The following is a 22,949-nucleotide window of genomic DNA, read 5'->3' on the forward strand; positions in this document are numbered from 1 at the left end:
AAGAAAGCCTGTGATGATTGGGTCTGCCATTTGGGGGTAGGAAGCCCACCATCCTGATGTCGGAGACTGGTGATCTGGACAGAAGGAAGAGATGGGCCACTGTGAGCCGATGACATCTGAGCTGGGAGCACCCCACAAGCTCCTTAGTGAAGCCTATAGTATTGTGGAAGTCTGTTATGCTTAAGAAAATGGAAGGAAACTCATTGAAAACCTAACCAGAACCACACTGGTCCTGTGTAGACCATGAAGGTCAGTTAGCTTGACTGGAATGATCTGGTGGGTGGGGCACCTAGGGTGGCTTGGTGAGTGAGAGCTTGCCATAGCGAAGGCTGGCATCTCCGTATAGTGGCCCTGGAATCTAGGAGAGAGACCGGTGCAGGCGGGGGCTCTGGTGAAGTTCCTGGGGCATCTGAGTGAAGCTGGCATCCCTTCAGACTGAGGGGTTCACGAAGCAGGCATTCAGCAATGCCAAAGAGATTTGAGGTATCTCTGGTGGATGGGCTAGCACTTAAGGTGGTCGCTATGGAAATGGGCTATAGAATGTCAGAGAGCGTGGCAGCACTAGATGGTGTGTGAGGGGCCTTTCTGTTCTCAGGAAAAGCACCTGCCAGGAATGCTCACCTTGCTTTGCCCTCACGCATCTTACTGCTGTAATGAGTGTCTTGTATCGGGCTATGCAGCCTTCTTTCTCTTTGGGATCCAGTTTTCTCCTCCAGAATACTGTAATGCTCATCCCTTGCCACTAGAGGGCTGAGGTTTTTGCACAATGACAGGACACTTTCAAGATCACGGGTCTTCAGAGGATGGAAGAGACCAAGCAAGGAAGACTCTGAAAACCGACTCAAGCAATAGATACGGTAGCAGGATGTCTGAGTAGGGGTGTGGGAGGAAGATGGCTTCTGTTGCTTCCACACCCCTCTGTGGACAGTGGCTGAGGTCTGTGCGGCTGATGCGGGCAATGGAAGTGTTAGATCATGGCAGGGTGGTTGTAGTTGGTGGTGGAGCAAGAGGCAGTATAAACCTGCACTCCTTTTCTCTTTTCAGGAATGGATTGTTTAATTTTAGTTTTAAAAGCAGGCATTGTTAGGGAGAGAGAGGTCTCCACCAAGGAAAATTGGTTTCTCTTTCCCTGCTCCATCTTTCTCCTGCCTTCACCCCCAGCTTCCCCTTGGGCTGTTTGTTTGGGTCTTGCTTGGCATCTGGTCACTTCTTGGTGTTGCAGTGGGTTCTCAGGATCCTAAGGTAGACAGCCCACTTCTAGAAGGCCAATCCGAAAGAGTGACAGAGAGGCTTGCGTTGTGCCTCCTCAGGCCATGCTCTTGTCCAGCACTGTACTGGGTCACGTCCTGCTGCAGAGCCTGCTGTGACAGACAAAGATGGAATTTCCATGGTCCAGGACCCTGTAGTTCCCCCATGATGGCGTGGTCTTAGTGTCCCTCAGTGTATGGAGGCTGATGAGATTTAGGTCCCGTTCCGGTTTAAGGTATGTGCTAGCTGACTCTCCTTCACTGTGACAAAGGACCTAGGACAGCTGGCTTAAGGAGGAGGAGGTTAATGGGGTTATGGTTTCAGAACTTTCAGTCCATTGCCACTTGGTCCTCGTGCTTTTGGGTCTGGGTGGCAGAGAACACTGTGTTGGGAGCATGTGGCAGAAGAAACCCATGTGCCTCATGGAACAAGAAGTGCAGGTGGACACAGGAAAGAACTGGGGTCTCAGTATCCCCTTCAAGGGTGTGTCTCCAGTGACCTAAGTCCACTGTCATGAGATGTGCAGAGAGGGGAGGGTGGGGGATGGAGGGGATGAAGGGGATGGAGGGGATGGAGGGGATGGGAGGGATGGAGGGGATGGAGGGGATGGAGGGGATGGAAGGGATGGAGGGGATGGAGGGGATGGAGGGGATGGAGGGGATGGAAGGGATGGAGGGGATGGAGGGGATGGAGGGGATGGAAGGGATGGAGGGGATGGAGGGGATGGAGGGGATGGAGGGGATGGAAGGGATGGAGGGGATGGAGGGGATGGAAGGGATGGAGGGGATGGAGGGGATGGAGGGGATGGAGGGGATGGAGGGGATGGAAGGGATGGAGGGGATGGAGGGGATGGAGGGGATGGAGGGGATGGAGGGGATGGAGGGGATGGAGGGAATGGAAGGGATGGAGGGGATGGAGGGGATGGAGGGGATGGAAGGGATGGAGGGGATGGAGGGGATGGCTTTATGGAATAAAAATAAACTCACAGCCTTTGAATTCACAAAGCACAACCAGTCTCACTTAGCAGTCACAGTCAGTGGCACTCACAGGCTGTTTTACCCCCATATTAATTATTCTCAGGTCATCCGTCACACTTTACACAATGATATATACGCGTGGGTTACAGAATGGCCAGGAAAGAATTAAAAGACGCTGGCAGATTCAAAGAGGCTGCAGTGAAGGCACAGGCAGAGAGCTGGTTTAGACCGGGAAGGATCTCCATGGGGATTCGATAGTTTCATGAACCTTAGGAGTGGAGCTGCTCAGGCACCAAGTTGTCAAATGGAGGTCGGGATGAGGGCAGTTCCAGTAGACTGTGTCAAGCAGGGAACCGTGTGGAGCCCCTGGGGTCAGAGTCAGGGGTTTATCGCCTGTTGGTCCCATGACACAGGTTCTGATGGTCTGATGCCAGGCTGCTGACAGTGCTCCCATGTGAGGTGTTCCTCCTCACACCTAATTCACTTGAGGGCGTAGCGTTTTTTCCCTTGGGTTGGTGTGTTTGATAAGTTCATGAGTCAGGTTTTTTAAAATACAGTTTGGATATGCCCATGTGTTCCCAATTTAATACTTCTGTTATATAATTAAGTTATTAGTCTGTGTCTCACAGACAGGGGACGGCTGTTTCCTCCCATAAACACGGTGCAGAGCGGATCATCTCGGCATTTGCATGCAGAGTGGAGCTCCGGCGAGGCTCATCCCCAAAGCTCTTCCATGGAATGGGAAGTCAGTCTGAGCAGGCCACAACCTGGTCTCCACACCCCTAAAGTTTCCAGCGCCCCCCAACACTTCACAGACTAGGGCCAAGTGTCTAACCGATGGGCATCGAGACTCACCCGGATCCCAACCCCAGCTGAGTGGAACGTGTGAAGCAGGCGCAGGCTTGGAAGGCATGCGTGGCGGCAGGCACAGCTCTCTCTGTGGCTGGTGCAGGTTTCCCTCTGTCGTCGTCTAGAAAGCTAAAGACAAGCACGTCTCAAACACAGTCACTTTCCCCACTCCCCCACACCAGGTTCCCAGCCCCAGTGGGGGAGTCTAGGCTGCAGAAAGTTCTCTCTGTAGCCTCCTTTCTCAGGAGGAATGAATCAGGACTGAAATGGCCAAAGGGCAAGAAGCGCCAGGGAGAATGAGAAAGGAAGCATGGGCCATGTTTAATTCATAAATCAAATGATCTCTCACCTCGACAGTGTGCAGGATTCTTCTCAGCCTGTGCTCGGCAGCCCTTTGGGGGAAAACAAACTGTGTTTAATTGCATCTATATTTACTGAGCACCCATTTGTCAGCCACTGTGTTGGGGATTACAGAGCCTATAAAGACTAAGATAAAGGCCTAATCTTCAGGGATCTTACAGTATAAGATGCTCTTGAATATAAGACAGCAGGGCCCAGCAGCGCAGGTTCAAAGCAAGGTCATTTTTTTTTTCATTGTTGGGGATATAGACACTCCACTACTGAGCTGCATCTCCAGCCCCAAGGACACATTTGAGGGGGGCAACCCACCAGGGGGCTTAGGCTTGTCTGTGGAGTGTGAACTTTAGGAAATGTGAAGGTTTGCTGAGCTCCCAAGGCTAGCCCCCTGCTTGGGCTGACAGGGGACTTTCTCAGGTGAATACTGAGAAAGCTGTTGCTGGTAGGGACTGGGGTCTTTGTGTCCCAGGGAGTGGCAGGAAATCCTCACCCAAGACCAGAGATTATGATATGAGTTGAAACAGTGAAGTAACTGGGCCTGCGCCCCGAGGAGAAAGTGAGCACACAACTCGCATAAATATGTTTAATCCTACACACAGGGAGAGAGCCGGAGCGGGGAAGGACTGGAGGAGCAGGAATCAGTATCTAGGCGGCACAGAGGTGAAAACAGAAGTGGATTGGGAACAACTGAGGTGCTAGAGAGAAGAGGACGTGTCCCAAGTGTGTCAGAATAGCCTGTGGCTCCATGTTTGCGTAACAAGTGGCAAAATCGGGATGTGGCTTCACAGGTTGGCTGCACGGAGGCGGGGCAGAGGTCACAGCTAAGAGGGCTTTGGGTTCTGCAGGTGGAGGTGTTTGTGGGAGTCTGTTTTTGGGTTCTGCTCTGAGTATCTGAGATTGAGCCTATGCAGGGACCGGGGAGGGGGCCATGGATGCAGCGGGTTGGAAGAGGAGAGCATGGGGGTGTAGCCTATTACCAGACTTCCTGTCCACAGGAAGGTTGATCCAGTATGCCCCCAGCCTTTTCTTCTCTAATGTGCCTAAGGCAGTGTGGGTGGGAGAGGGTCTCGTCAGCCTTGTTACATGGGTACTGAGAAGGCTAAGACGGTGGGAAGGAGGTAGAAATTGGGCTCCCCTGAAATTTCAATATTTCTCTAATAAATCTCACACACACATATACATATATACATACACACATACTGTGTGTGTGTGTGTAAGTTCTTATATGTGAATCTGTGTGCCAGAGGTCAACCTTGGGTGTCATTCCTCAGTTTTTTGATACTGGGTCTCTCACTGGGTTTTGTTGATTAGGCTTGGGTTAGGCTCACAAACCCCTCTGTCTCTCCAGTGCTGGGATAACTAGCATTTGCCGCCATTCCTGGCTTTTTGTGTAAGTACCCGCGGATCAAATTCAGTCCTTTCTCTGTATTGATGGATCACCTTTCCCCATTCTTTCAGGAGTGAATCTATTAAGGAAGCACGGCTTTGCCATCTCGCTCCTATTCACCCTATGAACCTCATAGGCTATGGGGCTTCCCAGTGACTGATGCCTAGGATCCAGCTAACACTGGGTACCACACTGATGATCTGCACCCAGTCCTGGCTGCTGTCCTCTGACATTCCTGCTAGAGCCAGTCCGCTATCCCAGTGGGTCAGCTGTGCTGCCCTGACAAATGAGGGCAGAGGTGTTGCCTTTCAAACCCAAGCTTTCAGATTCCAAATGACTTTGGGATGATGCCTGCTCACCCAGCCTTGTTAGAGAGTTTATTTTGGTTTGGTCTGATTTGAATAAGCTGGGTTTTTTTTTTTATACATTGACTATACAGGGTTCCTTCCTTTTTATCTTAAATGAAGGAGGAGCCTCAAGAGACAGTTATTTTAGACTCTGTGTGAAACTTGGTTCTAAAATAAGAATCCGCCAATGTCCTGCAAAATTTAATTGGTTAAGCCCAATAACTCTATCGAGCACGGCAGGCCACTTCCTGTAGTTACACTTGGGGACTCTCGTCAGACAATTCATTCTGCAGAATTCATTAGTAAGCACTGTTGTTCAAACCTAGATATTCTGCAGGTGCATTGCTGAGATTTATTTTTCTGTTAATACCTCTGCCAAATGACCATGTTGCAACAAAAAGCATTGTTTGGAAGTTTTCTAGGCCAAGCTAATTCCATTCGTGCGGTCAGTCAAACACCGAGACTTGATCCACCAGCCATCTCTCTTCATGGGCTAGGTTGTATCCACAGAATTTAGGGATGGTAACTTGAGCCCAGCCTTTAGTTCCTTATGGGCTTGGGACCTAGGAGAAAATGGGTACCACACACAGAGGAGTAACTGGGGATTGCGTGGTGATGGACTGTTTAGAAAAGAGCGAGGAAACTGTTCTCATCCTGGTTGCCTTCGTCTAGCAACGAATACCCGATAATCTCAGGGAGGAAGGATTCCTTTCGTTCACAGCTTTAGAGGGTTCAGTCCATTGTCACAGGGAAGCCAGGGTGATTCAGAGTGATTCACATCATGGTGGTCAGGAAACAGAGAGAAAGGTTGTCTGTGTGGTGGCACCTTCTGTTTCCAAGCTTAGGGAATGGCGCTGCCCACATTCAGGATGGGTCTTAGTGGATCTTCTCTGGAAAGGTAGCCATAGACACACCTAGCATCTGTTTTCATTCCTTGTCTCATTGCTATGACAAAATGCCTAATAAATGCAACCTAAGGAAGCGAGGGTTTGTTTGGGCTCCCAGTTTGAGTGTGCAGTCTGTCATGGTGGAGGGGTCAAGGTCTCAGTAGCTTGAGGTGGCCATCGTGTGGTTCACAGTCAGGAAGCAGAGCGAGGTGAGTGCTAGCTTGCTTTCTTCTTTTTATTCAGCTCGTTCCCTGGCTGGTGGGAAGAGCTGATCACTCTTAGAATGGGTCTTCTCACCTCGATTAACCTAGTCTAGAAATCCCTCACTGGCATGCCTAGAGATTTGTCTCCTAGGTGACCTCAGATTCAAACTGACAATAGTAGTCATCACAGCGTCTTAACCCAGTCATTCTGACAATCAGGATTAGCTGACATACCCTCATAGGTGAAAGAGTTGTTACAGAACTAATTTAGTGTGTGTTGTGTAGGGGAGTCATCTCCTGAAGGAGCCATAACCTCATCCGAGGGGCAGATACTGGGGTCCACAGCCCGGAAACAGGCCACCTCAGGAGACCCTCCTGTCCACTGACCTAACCTAATGAGATGCACAGGGCATGAATGGCCACTGGGTGCATTCTCAGCAGTGATGAACAGGGACCTCGAGGTCCCAGAGGGGAGATTTTTCACATCTGAAGGATTTTTGCGAATGTTTATTCCGCATTTGGGTTTGATGATCTCAGTGTTATAGCCAAAAACTGAAGCCCTTGTACAAATTCTAGACTGGAAGGGAAGCATTCGGAGGATGACATCTGGGCCCTTGGGCTGCCCTAAAGCTTGCACCATGCCTACTGAGATACTTTCCATGGAGAACTTCATTCCTTCTACCCCAGGCTGCCCTTTCCCTGTTACCCCCAGACACAGAGTCCTTGCTCCACTCCCCTCACCACCCAGGAGCCTTGTCTTATCACTGCCGGTGAGCAGCGAGCCAGCACATGTAAGTGCTCACTCACCACACAGAGGAACAAGTGACGTCTGGAGGTGACACAGCGTGGCTGCGATGCCTACATTTGAGGACAGGGAGGGCTAAGTGATGTCTTCAAACTTCAAAGCAAAGTAGAAACTTGTGTGTAAGAGGGTCTCTTCATGACCCAGGGCCAAGGAAGCCAAATATACCCAGAATGTACAGAACATGAGGCAAAATGAAAGAGGCTGATTTTTGTTCTGTGAAAGACACCCAGGTGACAGGTGAGAGAAGGCATTTAAAATGTCCAAGACCGAAACTGGACCCACACCCACAACACACAGCCCTGAAACACAAACAGAGAAAAGGGGTGGCCATTGCAGAATGTCCTAGTGTAACTGTTATCATCGTCTTCTCTGAGATGCTGTGACGGCTCATGAGCGACCCTGAGGTTGGCCTGTTGACATCCCCTCAGAAAAAGGAAGGGGTAGGAAGGTCATCAGACCCTCACCTGAGATCTCAGTCACTCTCTCCCATGTCCCCCTCCCCAAGTTCTACATAATTTTTGCCTTAAGTATATGTGATCTTGTGGTCCCCAGAGGTGCCAGAGTAGTGTTGAGTGTGGAAGATTAACAGAAGGGGAAGTGGATCCATCAATACAGCTATGGAAAGTTATTGTTCATGTTGAAGAGAGACTTTCCAGTGATGAAACTGTTTTGGGGTTGCCCACACTCCTCTCAGTGACCCCTCACCTGTCAGTTCACCAGGTTGGACCTGTGTGGGATGGTTTGCGGTCTGTTGGTGATGCCATATCTGGGGTGAGTAAGCACTGGTTCACAACTTCCTGGGAGAGCACTTGCAACTGCAGCCTTCCTGTTGGAAACCTACAGAGGGTCTGAGCAGGAAGTTTATGGAGAAGAGCCCCAAAGGCTAGCTATGCCCCAAGGAGCTACAGACTAAAACAGCAAATGGTTAGGGGGACTGTGGTAGGGGAACTGGCCAGTGTTGATAGAGACCTGGACACAGGTCCTGTGGAGAAGGCAGCTGGCCACCATGTGTGGCAGCTAAGGATTTTTTGTATTCAGAGGCCAACAGCTCCATTCCTAGATAGATGTCCCAAAGAGATTGCCAGCATATCCTGCTGTGGGACAATGGTCTTGTATCCTGTAAAGATTTGTCATTTGTATTGGTTTAATATAATGCTGGTTGGCCAATAGCCAGGCAGGAAGTAGAGGTGGGGCAACCAGAACAGGAGAATTTTGAGAAGAGGGAAGACACAATCTGTAGTCATCACCCAGACATAGAGGAAGCAAGATGAGAATGTCTTGCTGATAAAAGGTACCAAGCCATGTGGCTAACACAGAATTATGGGTTAATGTAAGTTATAAGAGTTAATAAGAAGCCTGAGCTAATAGGCCAACAAGTTTATGATTAATGTAGACATGTGTGTGTTTCCTTGGGACTGAACGGCTGTGGGACCAGACAGGATAGAAACTTCTGTAAACAGTATCTCTCAGGTGGCATCTAAAGTGACAAATGTTGAGTATTTTTCTTGTTGGGAGCATGGATAGTGTAGCATTCACTCCCAGGATAGCTCTACTACTAAGGACAATGAGTAAGAAAGGGTGAGAAGCAAGGATAGACATGGATGCAGACACACAGTGCTTAAGAACACCCTGAGCAGAAATGTTAATCACTGATTGCCTGGGTTGCCAGGGAGAGCTAGCAGCATGAAGAACATTGAATGGGGGCCCACATAAAGGAATAAAGAATGCAAAAGAGAGCCTTGCTCAGATCAGTGATGATAATGTGTTGTGAACACAGGACAGTAGTAATGCCTTGTCACCCAGGGTCTCAGATCAGCCCAAAGCAATCCACTACCAATGGCTTGCAAATGGCAGTCCTGGCCACAGTGGGCCGTACACTCTCTGCCACACCTCATCTTCAATTTTGATGGAAGACTCCTATTCAGGTGGTGAACTGAAGCCTGGAGCAGTGGGTTCCCACCCCCAGAGGTCACTGTCGCTCCAGGTCACTGCAGAATGATTAGGTCAGTAAAGGTTGGCTTCTGTCCACCTTGCTTCTAGCACTGTCCCTGGTGCATGGTCACGGCTCAGCAAGTACCTGCAGGAGTAAACAGTGCAGGTTCTTCATGGATGACAGGCACTACAGGTTGGGGTATTGGAGAGGGACTTGCTTAGCCAAATAACAGAGTCCGCAGAAACCAAGAGAGGAGCAGATCATTTGCCCTTCTCCAGTGGAGAGAGCTCTAGGTACCAGAAAATGCATGAGCCCGATTAGACAGAGAGTCATCTGGGTTGGGGACAGTTACCCAGAGCCCAGCCTCTGGCTGTAGTGTTGGGGTTGGATGGAGAGAGGCTTCTTAGCCTGGCAGCATGGTAGAGAGGCTCAGAGTGCTACAGGATGTTGTCCCTTCCCCCACTCGTGCTGTTCAGTGACCAAGTCACCTCTATTAACAAGTCAGTGTGCACAGCTACCCTCATTATCTGCATCTCTCTGGACTTTCTCTGACCTGGTCGCTGCTGGCTGGAGGCAGGACAGCTCTGCAGAATGTCAGCAAATCAGCCAGGCTGGGCACAGGCCATGGTCCTGCTCCCTTGGCGTCTATCCTGGACATGCAGGCTATGAGCTGTCATTGTCTGCTAGTCCCTGGATGACCAGAACACAGCCTTAGAACTAGCTGCACCTGCAGATTCTGGCCCAGACAGTGCTTGAAGATGCCAATGTGTTCTGTTTTTGGTTTATGTTCGCCATGTAGGTCCAGGACAGGGCAGCTGAGGCCGCCTTTGCAAGTGTGCCTGCTGATTCCAGTCCTCACCTGTGACAGGGTGGGCAGTCTCTCTCGCTCACTTGCTTTCCACCCATGCCTTTGCCACAGTGACATCTTCTACTGAATTCATATTACATAGCTGATGACTCTGCCCAAGACCAGGGAGGAAGGAGACATGGCCAGGGGCATGGAACAAACATCTGTGGAACTAATTAAGAAAGTGGCATCATTACCTACTGAGCACAGGCCCTGGGTCTCTTGTTTATGTAATTCTTTTTTCCCGTGTGTGTGTCTGTGTTATCATGTATATATGTGTGTATATGTGGGTGTGCATGGGTGCACATGTAGACATTTTAAGTGTGCCCTCAGGCTTGCCTGCAAGCACTTCAGTATGGCAAGCACTTCAATATGGTGAGCACGTTATTGACCCAACCATCTCTCTAGGCCCCACTGTTTCTTTTACTGTTTGCAATGGTCATGAAGTAGGAACCATTATTGTCCTTTCTTTATATTTGAGGTAACAGAGGTCTGGAAAGGTTAATAAAACTTGTCTGCGGGGTCACACAGATCAGGGAGGCAGAGATTGATTTCCAGCAGGGACCCTTTGACTCACATAGTGTGCCTGAGCTCCCTGTGGAGTTGTCCCTCGGTGTGGACGCGGTGGGAGTCTGCGCTCCCATCCTGCTGAGTCCTCCTTTCTACACTCTGTGCCACAGGCTCTGCCACCTCATCACACTCCCCACAGCCAGTTGAGGGGGGAGCATCAACCGTCCTAGTTTATAAACAGAGAAGTCACAGTCTGGGGAGGTGAAGGGTGTTTCAAGGTCACAGAGCTAGTGATGGGCAGGTGGAGACGTAAGGAGGACACTTCTTTGGGCCGGCAGTGCCTGTGGAAATGGGAGACACAAGGGCTGAGTGTAGCTCAGCTTGTAATGACACGAGGGGTGAGAGGGGCGTTTGGGAGGTGTGTCTGAGAGAATGGTAGATGAGGGGACCGTAGGATGACGGTGGCTGTGGCAGCTGTCTTTTGCTGTGATATGATGCTTGGCAAGGTTGGCTTCAAGGAAGCGAGTTTTTGACACACAGTTTGGAAGTTTCAGTCTGTGGTTAGTGACGTCATTGTTTGGGACCTGAGGATGTACAAGGTCATTATAGGGAGGGTGTGGGAGAGCAAAGCTGCTTGCCTTGTAGGAAAAGAGGAAGAAGAAGAGGGACAGGGTGAGAGAGGGAGGAAAGAGAGAATATAAAGGGTTGGAGTCCCAACCAATATATTCATAATGACTTTAACTTCCTCTCACTAGGCCCCACCTCCTCAAGGTCTACCACCTTCCAATGGTACCACAGGCTAGTGACCGAGCCTTTAACATAGGGGCCTTTGGGGCCATTTAAAATCTATACTGTTTTGGTAGCATAAGGAGATCAGGGGATCATGGGCTGAATAAGGGGTATTGGTGGGGGTCTGATATAGAGGAACAAGAGATAGAAGTGTGGGTTCCATTTTCTTCTCAATCATTGGCCCATTCCTGCCATGTCCAAGTGCCCCCACCTCTTTAGAGTCTGCAATGGAATTGGCCTGGCCCCATCTTCTTGGCACTCAATGAGAGTGGGTGCTGCCCTGTGACAGTAGTAACAAGATGTCCCATGTGCGCTGCCCAGGAGACACAACTCTTGATTTTGCTTTTCCAAAGGGCCCCAACTAGATGAGATCCAGTGGAGTTAGGACAAGACTCAGCTCCCTGTGTTGGTTCTCAGCTGCCTTCTTTGGTATCATTAGTTCTCGGTCATGTAGGGCTAAGCAGACACATTGTTTGGGAATCCTTAGATGACAGTGCTGGAGTCCAGCCTGCTGGGTCAGCCCCTTGGTGATGCCCAAGGGTGTATTATGAAATATTCCTTGTTCCCTCTATAATGGGAAGGAAACCCACTAGCAAAGGTCAAAGATGACAAAGGGAGAGGGTTAATTCTGGACTCCAGATCTGCGTCTTCCATGGGTGGCCCTGGGCATTCTGACTGACCTCTAGTTCTTCCCCGTGATTCTTGTAGGAAAAAGGTACCACATCTGTTAGGGACGCCACATAAAATACCTGTCGATCTGAAGCACTGGCTTCCCGGTGATGGTAGGAAAGGTGTGAGCTGCATCCAGGTATGAGAGAGAGCTGCTTTGAGATATTTCATGGTCCTTGATGGCTGAGCAAGAACCTGGAAAAATGCTCTGCACCCGCATACAGCCCCAAAGCAGCCGAGTTTGGAGCCGCTGCTCCACTCTTCCCAGGAGCGCATGAGACACTCTCCCAGAGCAGTTTAGAACCAGTGGAGAAAGAGATGGTGCATGCAAACTGCGCTCATTTCAGACAGAAAACTAGGTCTCAACATAGGCCCTATGTACCCTAATCAACCAAAAGCTCCCACAGCCCACCTTCCTCCAAAATGTTGGAAATCTTGCATCTGACCCAAAGTTTAGGGTTTTCTTGAAGGAACTGCTTTTACATGGAGAGGAAACGAGGCACTGCGGTCTGTGTCTGGATTGTCTGTGCACAGGTGTGGGAACTTACCAGAAGAAAGCTGCTTTCCTGGGGAAGTGTTTTGGGTCAAGAATATCCTGACTTTTTCCTTTTCTACATTCTCAGGCAGCACTCATGGCCATTTTTTCTGGAACACAGAATCAGATTACGGAACAACACTTTTGGTCCTTTGAAAACAGGTTCATTAGTTCCTTAATGCTGCCTAGCAAAGCACTACTTCCTCATGCGTAATAGTAGGGTGTAGTCTCAGCTCTGGAAGCTCAATGTATGAAGACAAGGTGGTTCAGGGCCATACGCTAGGGGAGAGCCCTACTTGGCTAGTGGCGACTTCTAGCCATCCTTGGTGTCCCTTGGCTGACAGCTGTACCACTTTGATGACTATATTTGCCATTACATGGCCTTTATGTGTCCACTTCTGTCTCTCATAAGGATACTCTTATTTGACTTAGGGCTTCTGCTCTAATATGACGTCATCTTTTCTAATTAAATGTATAATGACACTAAGTAAGTTCTTATATTGAAGTTCCAGGAGGACATGAATTTTTGGGGTGAGGATTAAGTCCATAACATGGAAATAAAGGGTGTGTTCTTGATGACACCCAATGTACACAGAGTTTAGTTCTTCTGGGCCAAGTGTCTAGAGGTGTAGGACCCAATTGTGTAGGCAGAGTTTTCCTATACTGGGAGCCTGCTCCCTACCCTGGCAGCTGTTCTAAATTACTACACAGAGACTTAGTATTATTTGTAAATGCGTGGCGGATAGCTCAGGCTTATTACTAACTAGCTCTTACATTTACATTAGCTCATTTCTATTCATCTATGTTTTCCCATGTGGCTCATGGCTTAACCTGTCCTTTGGTTTGTCTTGTTCCCCTGGTGGCTAACTGGCATCTCCTTCTCTACCCTTCTTTCCCCCAACATTGTCAGTCTGATCACCCCACCTATACCTTTCATCTGGCTCTCAGACAGTCAGCATTTTATTAACAATGAGCATAATCCACAGCCCAGGTGCATGTGTCAGAACTCTTTGGCTGTCGTTTCCCAGTGCCCAGTTGCCCTCTGAGGTGGGCTAGTCTAAATCTGTGCTCTGGTTTCCTGAATCTGACTTGCTGGGGTCATGATGTCCTTTCTGTGTGGTCTCGGTTCATCGACTTTCCATTTGGGTAAAAAGATCTAAAAGGTCACTGCTCACCTCTGCATAACCTGTCCTGGTTTCATTCTTGCTGACCTGTTCTCAGTGCTTCCCCTGCCCTTTTCCCCCAGGTTCTATTTGTGCAATTCCTTTTCAAATGAGGCAGTGTGAGCAGTCAACATAACCAGCCCTGCAAGTCACCTGAGGGCCACATCCCACAGTGGTCTGTGTGAGGGCTGCAGTGAGGCCCCTTCCTGGTTTGTTTCTGCACCAGGCTGTGGTTTTGATTTCTCATCACAGCCCATCTTGTTCCCTGCTGGCCCTTCTTTGTCTCCCACTGCTAAGCTTTGGCCCCCTTTGCAGCAGAACTAACTTCTCTGGAAAATTCTTCCTCATTGTCAACTTGACACAACCTAGAGTCTTTAAAATTTAGTCGGTTTTTTGAAGATGTGTTTATATTATTTCTATTGTATGTGTATGGATGTTTTGCCTACATGTATATCTGTGTACCAGCTGTGTACTAGTCCTGTAGAGGTCAGAAGAGGGCATTGGGTACCCTGGAACTTGAGATACAGATGATTGTGAGCCACCACAGGTGCGTCCCCTGGAAGAGCCACAAGTGATCTTAATGGCTGAGCCATCTCTTTAGCCCATAGCCTAGACTCTAGGTCCTAGAGTCCTCTGAGGGATCACTTAGATCAGGTTGGCCTGTGGTCTTGATTGTTGTTGTGGGAAGACCCAGCACACTGAGAGGGGTACCATTCCCTAGGCAGGGGTCCAGAACTATATTAAGAGAGGAGAAGGCTACATAAATAGCCAGCAAGGATCCATGTGTGTATTCTCCCTCTGCTCTTGACTGTGGATGTGGGGCTTCAAGTTCCTGCCTTGAATTCCCTACAACCATGGATTATAAGCTGCAACTGCGAGCCAAATAAACACTTCCTTGCTTATGTTACCTTTTTTGGATAACACACACAGCCACAGGAGTGAAACCAGATCACCAGCCCTTTCCATGGCTGACTTCCTGGCTGCTCAGCTCTCTTTCTTGGCACAAGTGATGCTTCCTCAGAGAAACCCTCCTTGACCCGCCCACCCCACTCGGATTTCTTCATATCAACTGTTTCATTGTCGTCACCTAACCGACCATTTTCTGATATCTTCTTATCTATTTGTTAATTATCTCCCTGCCCCGGATGATAATCTCGGTGCCGACAAAGGGTCTCATCTTCATCAGCGCTGCTTTTCAGAGCCAAAGAATGGTGCCAGAGAATCCTGGGCATCCAGTCAAGAATTCTTTTTTTCGTCTCTAGTAACTCAACACTTTCTTTTACCCTTTCAAGTCACAGAGTGGGCACGGTGTGGTAGATAGAGCGCTGGCTGGCTCAGAGCTCATGTCTAGGCACGTGCCGACTGTGCCTTACTCATCCTGTGATAGCAAGAATGTCATTAAAACTCTCACTGGGCCTGTATTTCTCTCCATTAGATCCCAGAGGAAGTCCTTGGCACATCTCCAGAGTTTTCCTGCAGATTAAACTGTGTCAGTAAGATAACGCAGCATGAATGCAAGGTAGGGTAGCTTCAACCAGAATAAGGGACATCACAGTAAACACGGGGAAGAGAATATTCCAGACTCATCCTCCAGATGCCAACCTCTAATGGGCAGCATGGGAAATCATCAGATTATGGAGGGTGAGATGCCGGTCACTTCGCCACCTTCTTGCAAGGCTTTGTACTGGTACACCGTGACTATGTTCAGCTGATTGCCTGTTTCATGAGGTATGTTCTAAAGGGATTGTGTTTTCCCACCTCACAAGCTGCTTCTGAGATGCCTGCCTCCTGAGGCTGGACTGGATGGAGGACAGCTAGACTTAGGGTAGACACAAACAGGGACTGAGAGTGTGCTGTGGTTTCTGGAGAGGCTCCTCACATGGGTGCCATCTGGCAGCCATCTTTGTTTGATCATTGTCAGTGTGTTGGGGGCACTTGGAGAAGAGCTAACCTGACTGGGGTGGTGGGGTCTGCGTCCAGCCCTGAAGAAAGGGCTCCAAGGTCAGTGTAGTACCCCTTCCTCCCTGTGATTGTACTTCCGTCCTTCTCCATGCTTGCCCTGGACCGCAGCTGTGATTCTTCTAGAGCTCAGAACTGCACCTAGTCCCAACATCTACTTCTCTCCCCTCCCTCATCAGTAGCTCTGGAGAGGCCTTTGCTTGCCTACCCCAGAGCTTTGCTTAATCTTGTGCTCTAAGTCAGAGGTCAGTCTCAGGGAGTCTTAGCCATCTTGGATCTTGGGGACTTGTTTCTCTTCTCGGTTCCCACTGTTGGCCCTTCCTGTCTTTTCTGATACTCACCCAAATCCCCATTTCAAATGTCTTATGAGAAAAAAGTAGGGGTTGGTAGTGGCTGGATAGTAACAATTGAAGTTGGCTTGAACAGGCTAAATTTAACAACTTGGATGAAACAGGCCAGTTCCTGAAGCAGGAAGTACACAGAGTTCACATAATAGAGGAAATACTGCCAGAGTAACCCTAAACACATTTTGAAATTAAACTTGAGTTTAAACTGCCCCACAGGCAAGGAAAATCTTTGTGGTCTCAAGGGTTTTGATCCATGTGAGTCTTAAGTCCAGGACCAAAAGTGCGATACAGAAAAAAATAATTGCCAAGTGTCACAAGAAAAAGCTTTTGCTCTGGTCATTCAAAGTCAGCCTAGGAAACATAGCAAAACCCTATCTCAAATGTTTTAAAAAAGGAAAGGAAAAAAATGAGCCAGGAATGGACTCATTAGTAGAGTGCTTGCTTAGCGTGTGAGAGGCCCTGGGCTCAGTCCCCAGTGCTGAAAAAAAAAACACCATCAATATGAAAACAGATTCTTATTTTTATTTTTACAAAGGGGGCCAATGATTTAAACACATGCTTCACCAAAGAAGACACACAGATGATGACTGAACCGTGCAAAGATTCCCAGTGTCATTACTCACTGGAGAAACGAACATTGAAACCACAGTGGCTTCATCCACACACCTATTGAAACAGCTAAACAGAACCAACCATAGTAATTTTTGACTTGGATGTGGTGTTTGGCACAGTGTTACAGATACTTTGGAAGTTTATCAGTTTCTTACAAGCCTAGACATACACTTATCAACTCATCCAGCAGTCTCTCCCCTATCACCCAGGGAAGACTGATGTCTCTATGCAAATGCTGACAAATGTCAGAATCTAGGCACAACCCAGGCATCTTCAGCAGGTGAACTGGAGAGGGGAACTTTAGTGTATCTTTGACCTGAATACATCTCAGCAGTGAAAAGGTGCATGTTATTGGTATGAGCAACAACGTGACTAATTTCGAACACATTGTCACATGAAAAGGAAGCCTCCCGAAAAGTCCACATGCTTCGTGGTTCCATTTCTGTGATGTTTGGACAAAGGCAAAGCTTTAGAGATGAGGCAGACATTGTTGATTGCTGGGCAGGAAGCAGCGATAGGGGTGGAAGAGCAGTTGACTGCCGGAGTCAAGAGGAGAGGTGGGGTAGCACTAGATGCAGTGTATCATCAACATAGCGCTGGTGTGCAATTAAAAACAATGTATCACCCCCACGGCACACAGCACAACTCTGCAGGACTGTGCATTATTGAGATTTAAGGAATTTTCACTAAAAGAGTGAGCTTTACTATATTACATTTTGAGAAATGAGTGTGAGGTTCGATGTGTGTCTCTGGGCCAGGAGTTCAAGTTCACCTAGTACTGTTTGGTGCTGGGCTACACTGTTCAGTGGATTAGTGGGATTCATAGGAATCTCAAGTGTGCATAACTGAATCTCAGCCATTTGTCTTGCCACCTTCAATCACAGTGGCATCCTTGTGCTTCTCACACTCAGGTTTTGGAGCCTCAGGATTGCCCTCTGCCACGCTACCCCTATTCCCAGAAACAAGCAGGAGGCAGGACCGAGGAGTCTGCTTGCGATCTGGACAGGCAGAGGATGACCCAAATCTGTCCCCTGGGAGACTGCACTCTGTTTCCCTGGCAAGTTGCTCATCCTTCCCTGTAACTTAGAGTCCCCACTTCCTCCTCCATATGTATAGTCTGTGGAACAGCCTGTGGGTACTTCCTGGATTTGTGTCTGGGTATCTAATCTGGCACTAGCGTCATTAACGACACTTGGCTTCGCTCTCCATCTCTTCGATGGGGGCAATAACAGGTCTCTTTCATGATGAGTCCAAGGACTAAATGACGCAAGTTTGTGCGGTACGTGGCCCAGCACCTGATATGGTGACCCTGTGAGGAATATAGTGATTGTCTTGGTCCTGGCCCTGACGACACTGGTAATACATTGATCTATTTGTGTGCATGTCCCCTCCTGCTGCAGGCAGGCACATCATGAGGTCAGGAGCCGTGTCTTGTGGAGTTTAGTATCTCCACGTGACCGTCACAGGACCTGAGTATAAAAGATGCCTCCTGAAGCTTTCCGACTGAGTAGACAGTTCAGCCGTGACACTGGGATGGTGGGGATGCTGAAGACCCTGACTGTCACAGGAAGCAGCCAGGTCATAGCTCACATGGGGTGGAGCTCACTGGCATGAACAGCACCCACAACCTTCCCGCCGCCACCCTCCTCTGGGTTGGAGCCCAGGCACGGGATGAGTGTCTCAAGATCCCCACCAGCTCATCTGTCTTGCTTTACCACTGGCCGCTCCTGCTCCGGTAAGCCCAGGCTCGCCTGCCTGTGCTCTCTTGTATAGGGACAGAGATCCAGGCATGGGGCTGGGTGGGAACAGGATCTTTCTAGCAGGATAAATATCAGGCCCAGGAAGCACTAAAGTTAGCCTCCCTGGTGCTGGAGAATGACGGGGGGGGGGGGGGGGGGAAGGAAGGAGGATTTCTCTGTCCATGGTCCTGTTCTGAGTACACAGTGGGTGGTACTGATGGGGATACTGAGGACATCACATTTATCAGGATGTACAGTTTGGAGACAGGCTGTGTCTCAAAAGATTGGACTGAGGAATTAAGGAAGAGTGAATGGGGACAAAGGTCACTGTCGGCTCTCAGGCTCCCAAAGCCAACCATACTCATGTAGAATGGGGTGGACTGAGTTTAACTGGAGCACAAGGAGAAGATCCAGGGCTGGTACAGCTGAAATGCATTTACAGAGGCGTGGGGTGCAGAGCAGAGATGGTGACCAATGCTCTTGCTCTGTGCCAACCAACCTCACCTTGGATATAGTGTTCAGTTCTGACAGGCGCACTTTAGGGTGGACATGTCCAGCCAGTCATTCAGTGGATGGTAATCAGGATGATTAGGTGACCTAGCACTGGTTTGTGTAAACACTGGGTGGAGAGATTTTGCGTAGGGAACAGAGATGTGCTAAGGTCACACCAGTGGCAGCCACACAGACTCCGTGTGGGGGAGACTGAACTCATCCTATGTGTCTCTCCTGTAGCACTGCCCTGTAGAAATTCCTGTAGGAATTGAACTGTTTTTATACATGAGCTATGTGATATATAACAGACTTACGTGGCTGTGTGTACCTGCGTGCATGTGTGTGTGTGTGTGTAGTGGCGGTGCATGATCATGTGTGTATATACATTTGTGTCTGTGCGTGTACAGATATCTTTTTAGTTGTTCTCCACTTTGCTTTATGAGACAAGCTCCCTCACTGAAATTGGAGCTCACAGATTTGTACAGTTTGGTTGGCTAGTCAGCCCCCGGGATCCTCCTGTTTCTGCCTTCCCCGTTCTGGCATTACCATGTTCCTCAGCTGTTACAGGGATACTGGGCATTAACTTTAGCCCCACCCCCATGCTTGTGTGGTAAACATGTTACCACCTGAGCCATCTCCCCAGAGCCCTGGTAGTTTTATTGTTTTAACAGTTAACCAATAACTACAGATTGAATTTTACACAACACAACTGAAGTATTGGCCCACATGGTCAGTGGCTGTTACATGGGATACCAACCCTGGAGCAGTGGTTCTCAACCTGTGGGATGCATCCTTTGGCACACCTCTATCACCAAAAATGTTTACATCACGATTCATCACAGTAGCAAAATTGTGTTATGAAGTAGCAACGACAATAATCTTACGGTTGGGAGGGTCACCACTACATGAGGGCTGTATTAAAGGGCTGCAGCATTAGGAAGGTGGAGAGTCACTCCTCCAGAGGACACATGAAGGAACAGACCAGGGGTCAACTATTTTCTCTAAGACACATATTAGCAGATATATTTGTCTCACCCCTGCCTTAGAATTTTCAAAAATAGCATACAGCAAGAGACTTGAACATGGCCAAGCACCAGTAAAACTCTCTCTCTGTAGACACCAAGGTTTGAATTTAGCATATTTTTTACATGTCACAAAAACAGTATTTTTCTTTTGATGATATTTTTCAACTCTTTAAAAAATGTGAGAGTCATTTTTAGCCCACAGGTTATAAGAGAGTGGGTGGGTGGCAGGCTGGCCTGGCCTGCAGGCTGCGGCTCGGTGCTCTGACTTTGGCTGTGGGTGGATGCTTTAGGGAGAATCAGATGATGCTCAGCTTGATGGAGCCAGCAGCACAATGATCACCCCGAGAAGTCCTGGCTAGATAGACCAATTGTCCATCAGAGGTGGTGTGGGGATGTTCTCTTAGCTCAAGTTATGTGCTGTGTTCCCCCAATTCTGCAGAGGCGTTGACGTTAAGAGGACATCTCCATGCTGTAAATATGGTCGCCCACCCTCACTTGGCTCTTAGTCTTGGCCACATAGGACTGGGTTAGGAGCTGCCCGGGCGCTAACCTGGCTTCCTTGCTTCATAATATCTGCCACATATTCAGGCTTCCCCAGAGTGCACCCTCGTGGACAGTGAGTTCATTTATGCTCAGTAGGTGTGGCAGTTATTGTTCTCTTACTGTGGCAGAATAGTTGGGATAAACAATTTACAAGGAAGAGGGTTTGGGTTAACGCTTGACGTCATCAGATGATTCAGCTCGTGGTTTACTGACATGATTTTGGACCTGTGGTTATACAGAACATGGTGGAAAGGGAGCCATGTGGTAGAGGAGGCCTGTTCACCTCTGCACTGTCAAGGGGTCAGGAAGGAAAACAAAAAACAAAAGCAATCCAATAAAACTTAAAAAAAGTCTTAACGTCACTATGCCCCAATTCTTAAAGGTTTTTACTACCCAATATGTCAATGGTCTGGCACGTAGCTCAGCTAGTAGAGTGCTTGCTCTCAGTTAGTAGAGCCTGGAGCTCTGAGTTACATCCCCAGCATTGGATGAATCAAGTGTGGGACTACACACACGTAATCTCAGCATTTAGGAGATGCAGGCAGGAGAATCAGAAGATCAAGGTCATCCCCAGATATATAGAAAGTTGGAAGTCAGTCCAGGAAACATGGACCTCTGTCTCAAAAAACCAAAAAAAATCTCATCTCACCCACACACCCAGCCACCCAGCCACTTAACCAACCAAGCAAACAACCTAACAACAACCAAACCAAGAATGCCATAGGCTGGGTACCAACTCCTTAACACATGGACGAACCTTCAGATAACATTCAAGATCCAAACTACAGCTACGAAGAGACTTTGCTTTGCTGAGAATACCCAAAGCCTGTCCTCAAGAAAGGAGAGCCCCTGGGTCAAACACCTCTGTCTCCTGCCACTTAGTCCCCTGTAGGGGTATGGATGGCTGGGTTAGGATGAGGCCTTGAGAGCCTTTACCCTCATCTGGTTCCTGCTGCGGAGGGGACATGCCTCATCCTGCGATGGCAGAAGGTCCCCTCCCTATCCTCCTCCTCTGACAAATGGGGAACCATAGCTCCCTAGGGAGCTTGGAGCGTATGCCCAGATGAGCCTCCAGAGACCGCAGTAGTGGGCCTGGCCTGCCTGGGGCTGCTGATCCAGTCTTTGGACATTTAGAGATGGGATTGTTTCTCCTTGTGACAGTTTAGCTTCCCTTTTCTTCCCTTCCTTTCCCCTGACTTTTTTTGACTGACAGTTGGCATTTCTGCCAAATAGAATACAAACAAGCAAAGAGACAAACAACCCGGCTGCAGTGCCTGTCAGGGACGATGCTAAAAGTGCTGGTTGGAAGTTTTACATTTTTATGCCTTTACCAAACTTAGCTCCATCAGAATAGTTTTTCCACATCTTTGTATAGGCTGCATAAGGAAAATAAAATGTTAAAAATGTTACTTGGGAAGTTTCAAATCAAGCATCATAGACAGAAGACAAAATCTTATGTTCCCATTGCCAGTTTTGACAGTGGCCAGCTCCTGGCCAGCTTTGTGTGGCCTCCACCGCGTCCTCTCCTCCTAGGGTAGACATCTGGGGGCAGAGCCGCAGATAGGTTTTGATAGTGGCGCTGACCGCATGTGCACAGTATCCTGATTGTATGTGTTTTCTTTCAGATAATCGCCTTTGATGAGTTAAGGACGGATTTTAAGAGTCCCATAGACCAGTGCAACCCTGTCCATGCGGTAAGTAGTGGTGCCAGTGATGGGCAGGGAGTGTCTCCACATGTCCCTGGGTTCGTGAAAGATCGGGGGAGGGTTAAAGAGCAGAATATACTGTCCTGGTCCTGCCTATACTCCTTGCTGATAGTTGCTCCAGGGTCTCCTTGCTGAGGTCTGTTGAGCTCTTGCAATACATTGCTAGTCAAGTGTGGCAGTTCCTGTAGCCTGGTGGGGGGTGGGGGGATCTGCTGGATGGTGGTGCTGAGTCCTCAAAGCCTGATGCCAGTGATTTTTGGTTCCTTATCTATGACCATAGACAAAGGCTCTGTGTTGGCCAGCATGTCTGTAGGGTGTGCAAGTATCATGTATGAACCTCTTGCTCTGCGGGAGGTGGGCAATAGTTGGATTTCTCATGGAAGGTAAACGGATGGGTGCAGCACCAGGTACAGTCCCATTATCTGGTGGACTTTTCGTCTTTCATGCCTGAGTCTTTGGGTCAGCTCAGGCACCAGGGAATCTGGTGCAGTCTGGTTGAGGAACTCTGGGTTCTGCTTCTGGGTCTCAGGTCTGGAACTCCACTCTACTCAACTCCAAAGCCTGTCTTCTGACCACCAACTCAAGATCGTTTTGGAAATGACTTGACTTTATATCTAAGCCCTGCTTTGGCATCACAGCCTATGATTCTATAAAGTAAAGCCAAACTCTTTCAAAGTCAGCTATAAAAAGCAAACTGGGTTAGTTGAAAGTACCCTTAAGAACCACTTGAAAGCTTAGTGAACTTCATAAAAGTTGTAATTTTTAAAACCCACTTTATTCTCCTCTACCAGCCTCACCACCCACCTGTGGTAACTTGGCTCTGCCAGGCCTGATGGTTTTTGCCCAGGGTCTCATGTCTTTGTGGACACTGAGCTTGGCATCAACAGCACACACCTGCTCATCAGTACCCATAGGCTCTCAGACTGGCTTGAAGCCAAGCATGTTCATTTCTCAACGCCAGGAAGTTAGGAGCCTGAGCCCTCCTCCAGCTTGTCTGGAGTTTTTCTGGTAGGATTCCCA

The 22,949-nt window shown here is 48.7% G+C and overlaps 1 protein-coding gene across 1 annotated transcript in view; it reads left to right on the forward strand.

Moving 5' to 3' along the window:
• The window catches only part of Cnih3 (cornichon family AMPA receptor auxiliary protein 3), a 99,159-nt gene that overhangs the window by 25,003 nt on the left and 51,207 nt on the right, over window positions 1-22,949 (forward strand). The window contains exon 2 of the mRNA XM_075989342.1: window positions 21,849-21,917. Coding sequence (XP_075845457.1) covers window positions 21,849-21,917 — 69 coding nt within the window. The remainder of the gene's footprint in view (window positions 1-21,848; window positions 21,918-22,949) is intronic.

Source organism: Microtus pennsylvanicus, chromosome 10 (genome assembly GCF_037038515.1).
Source record: "Microtus pennsylvanicus isolate mMicPen1 chromosome 10, mMicPen1.hap1, whole genome shotgun sequence".
Taxonomy (NCBI): domain Eukaryota; kingdom Metazoa; phylum Chordata; class Mammalia; order Rodentia; family Cricetidae; genus Microtus; species Microtus pennsylvanicus.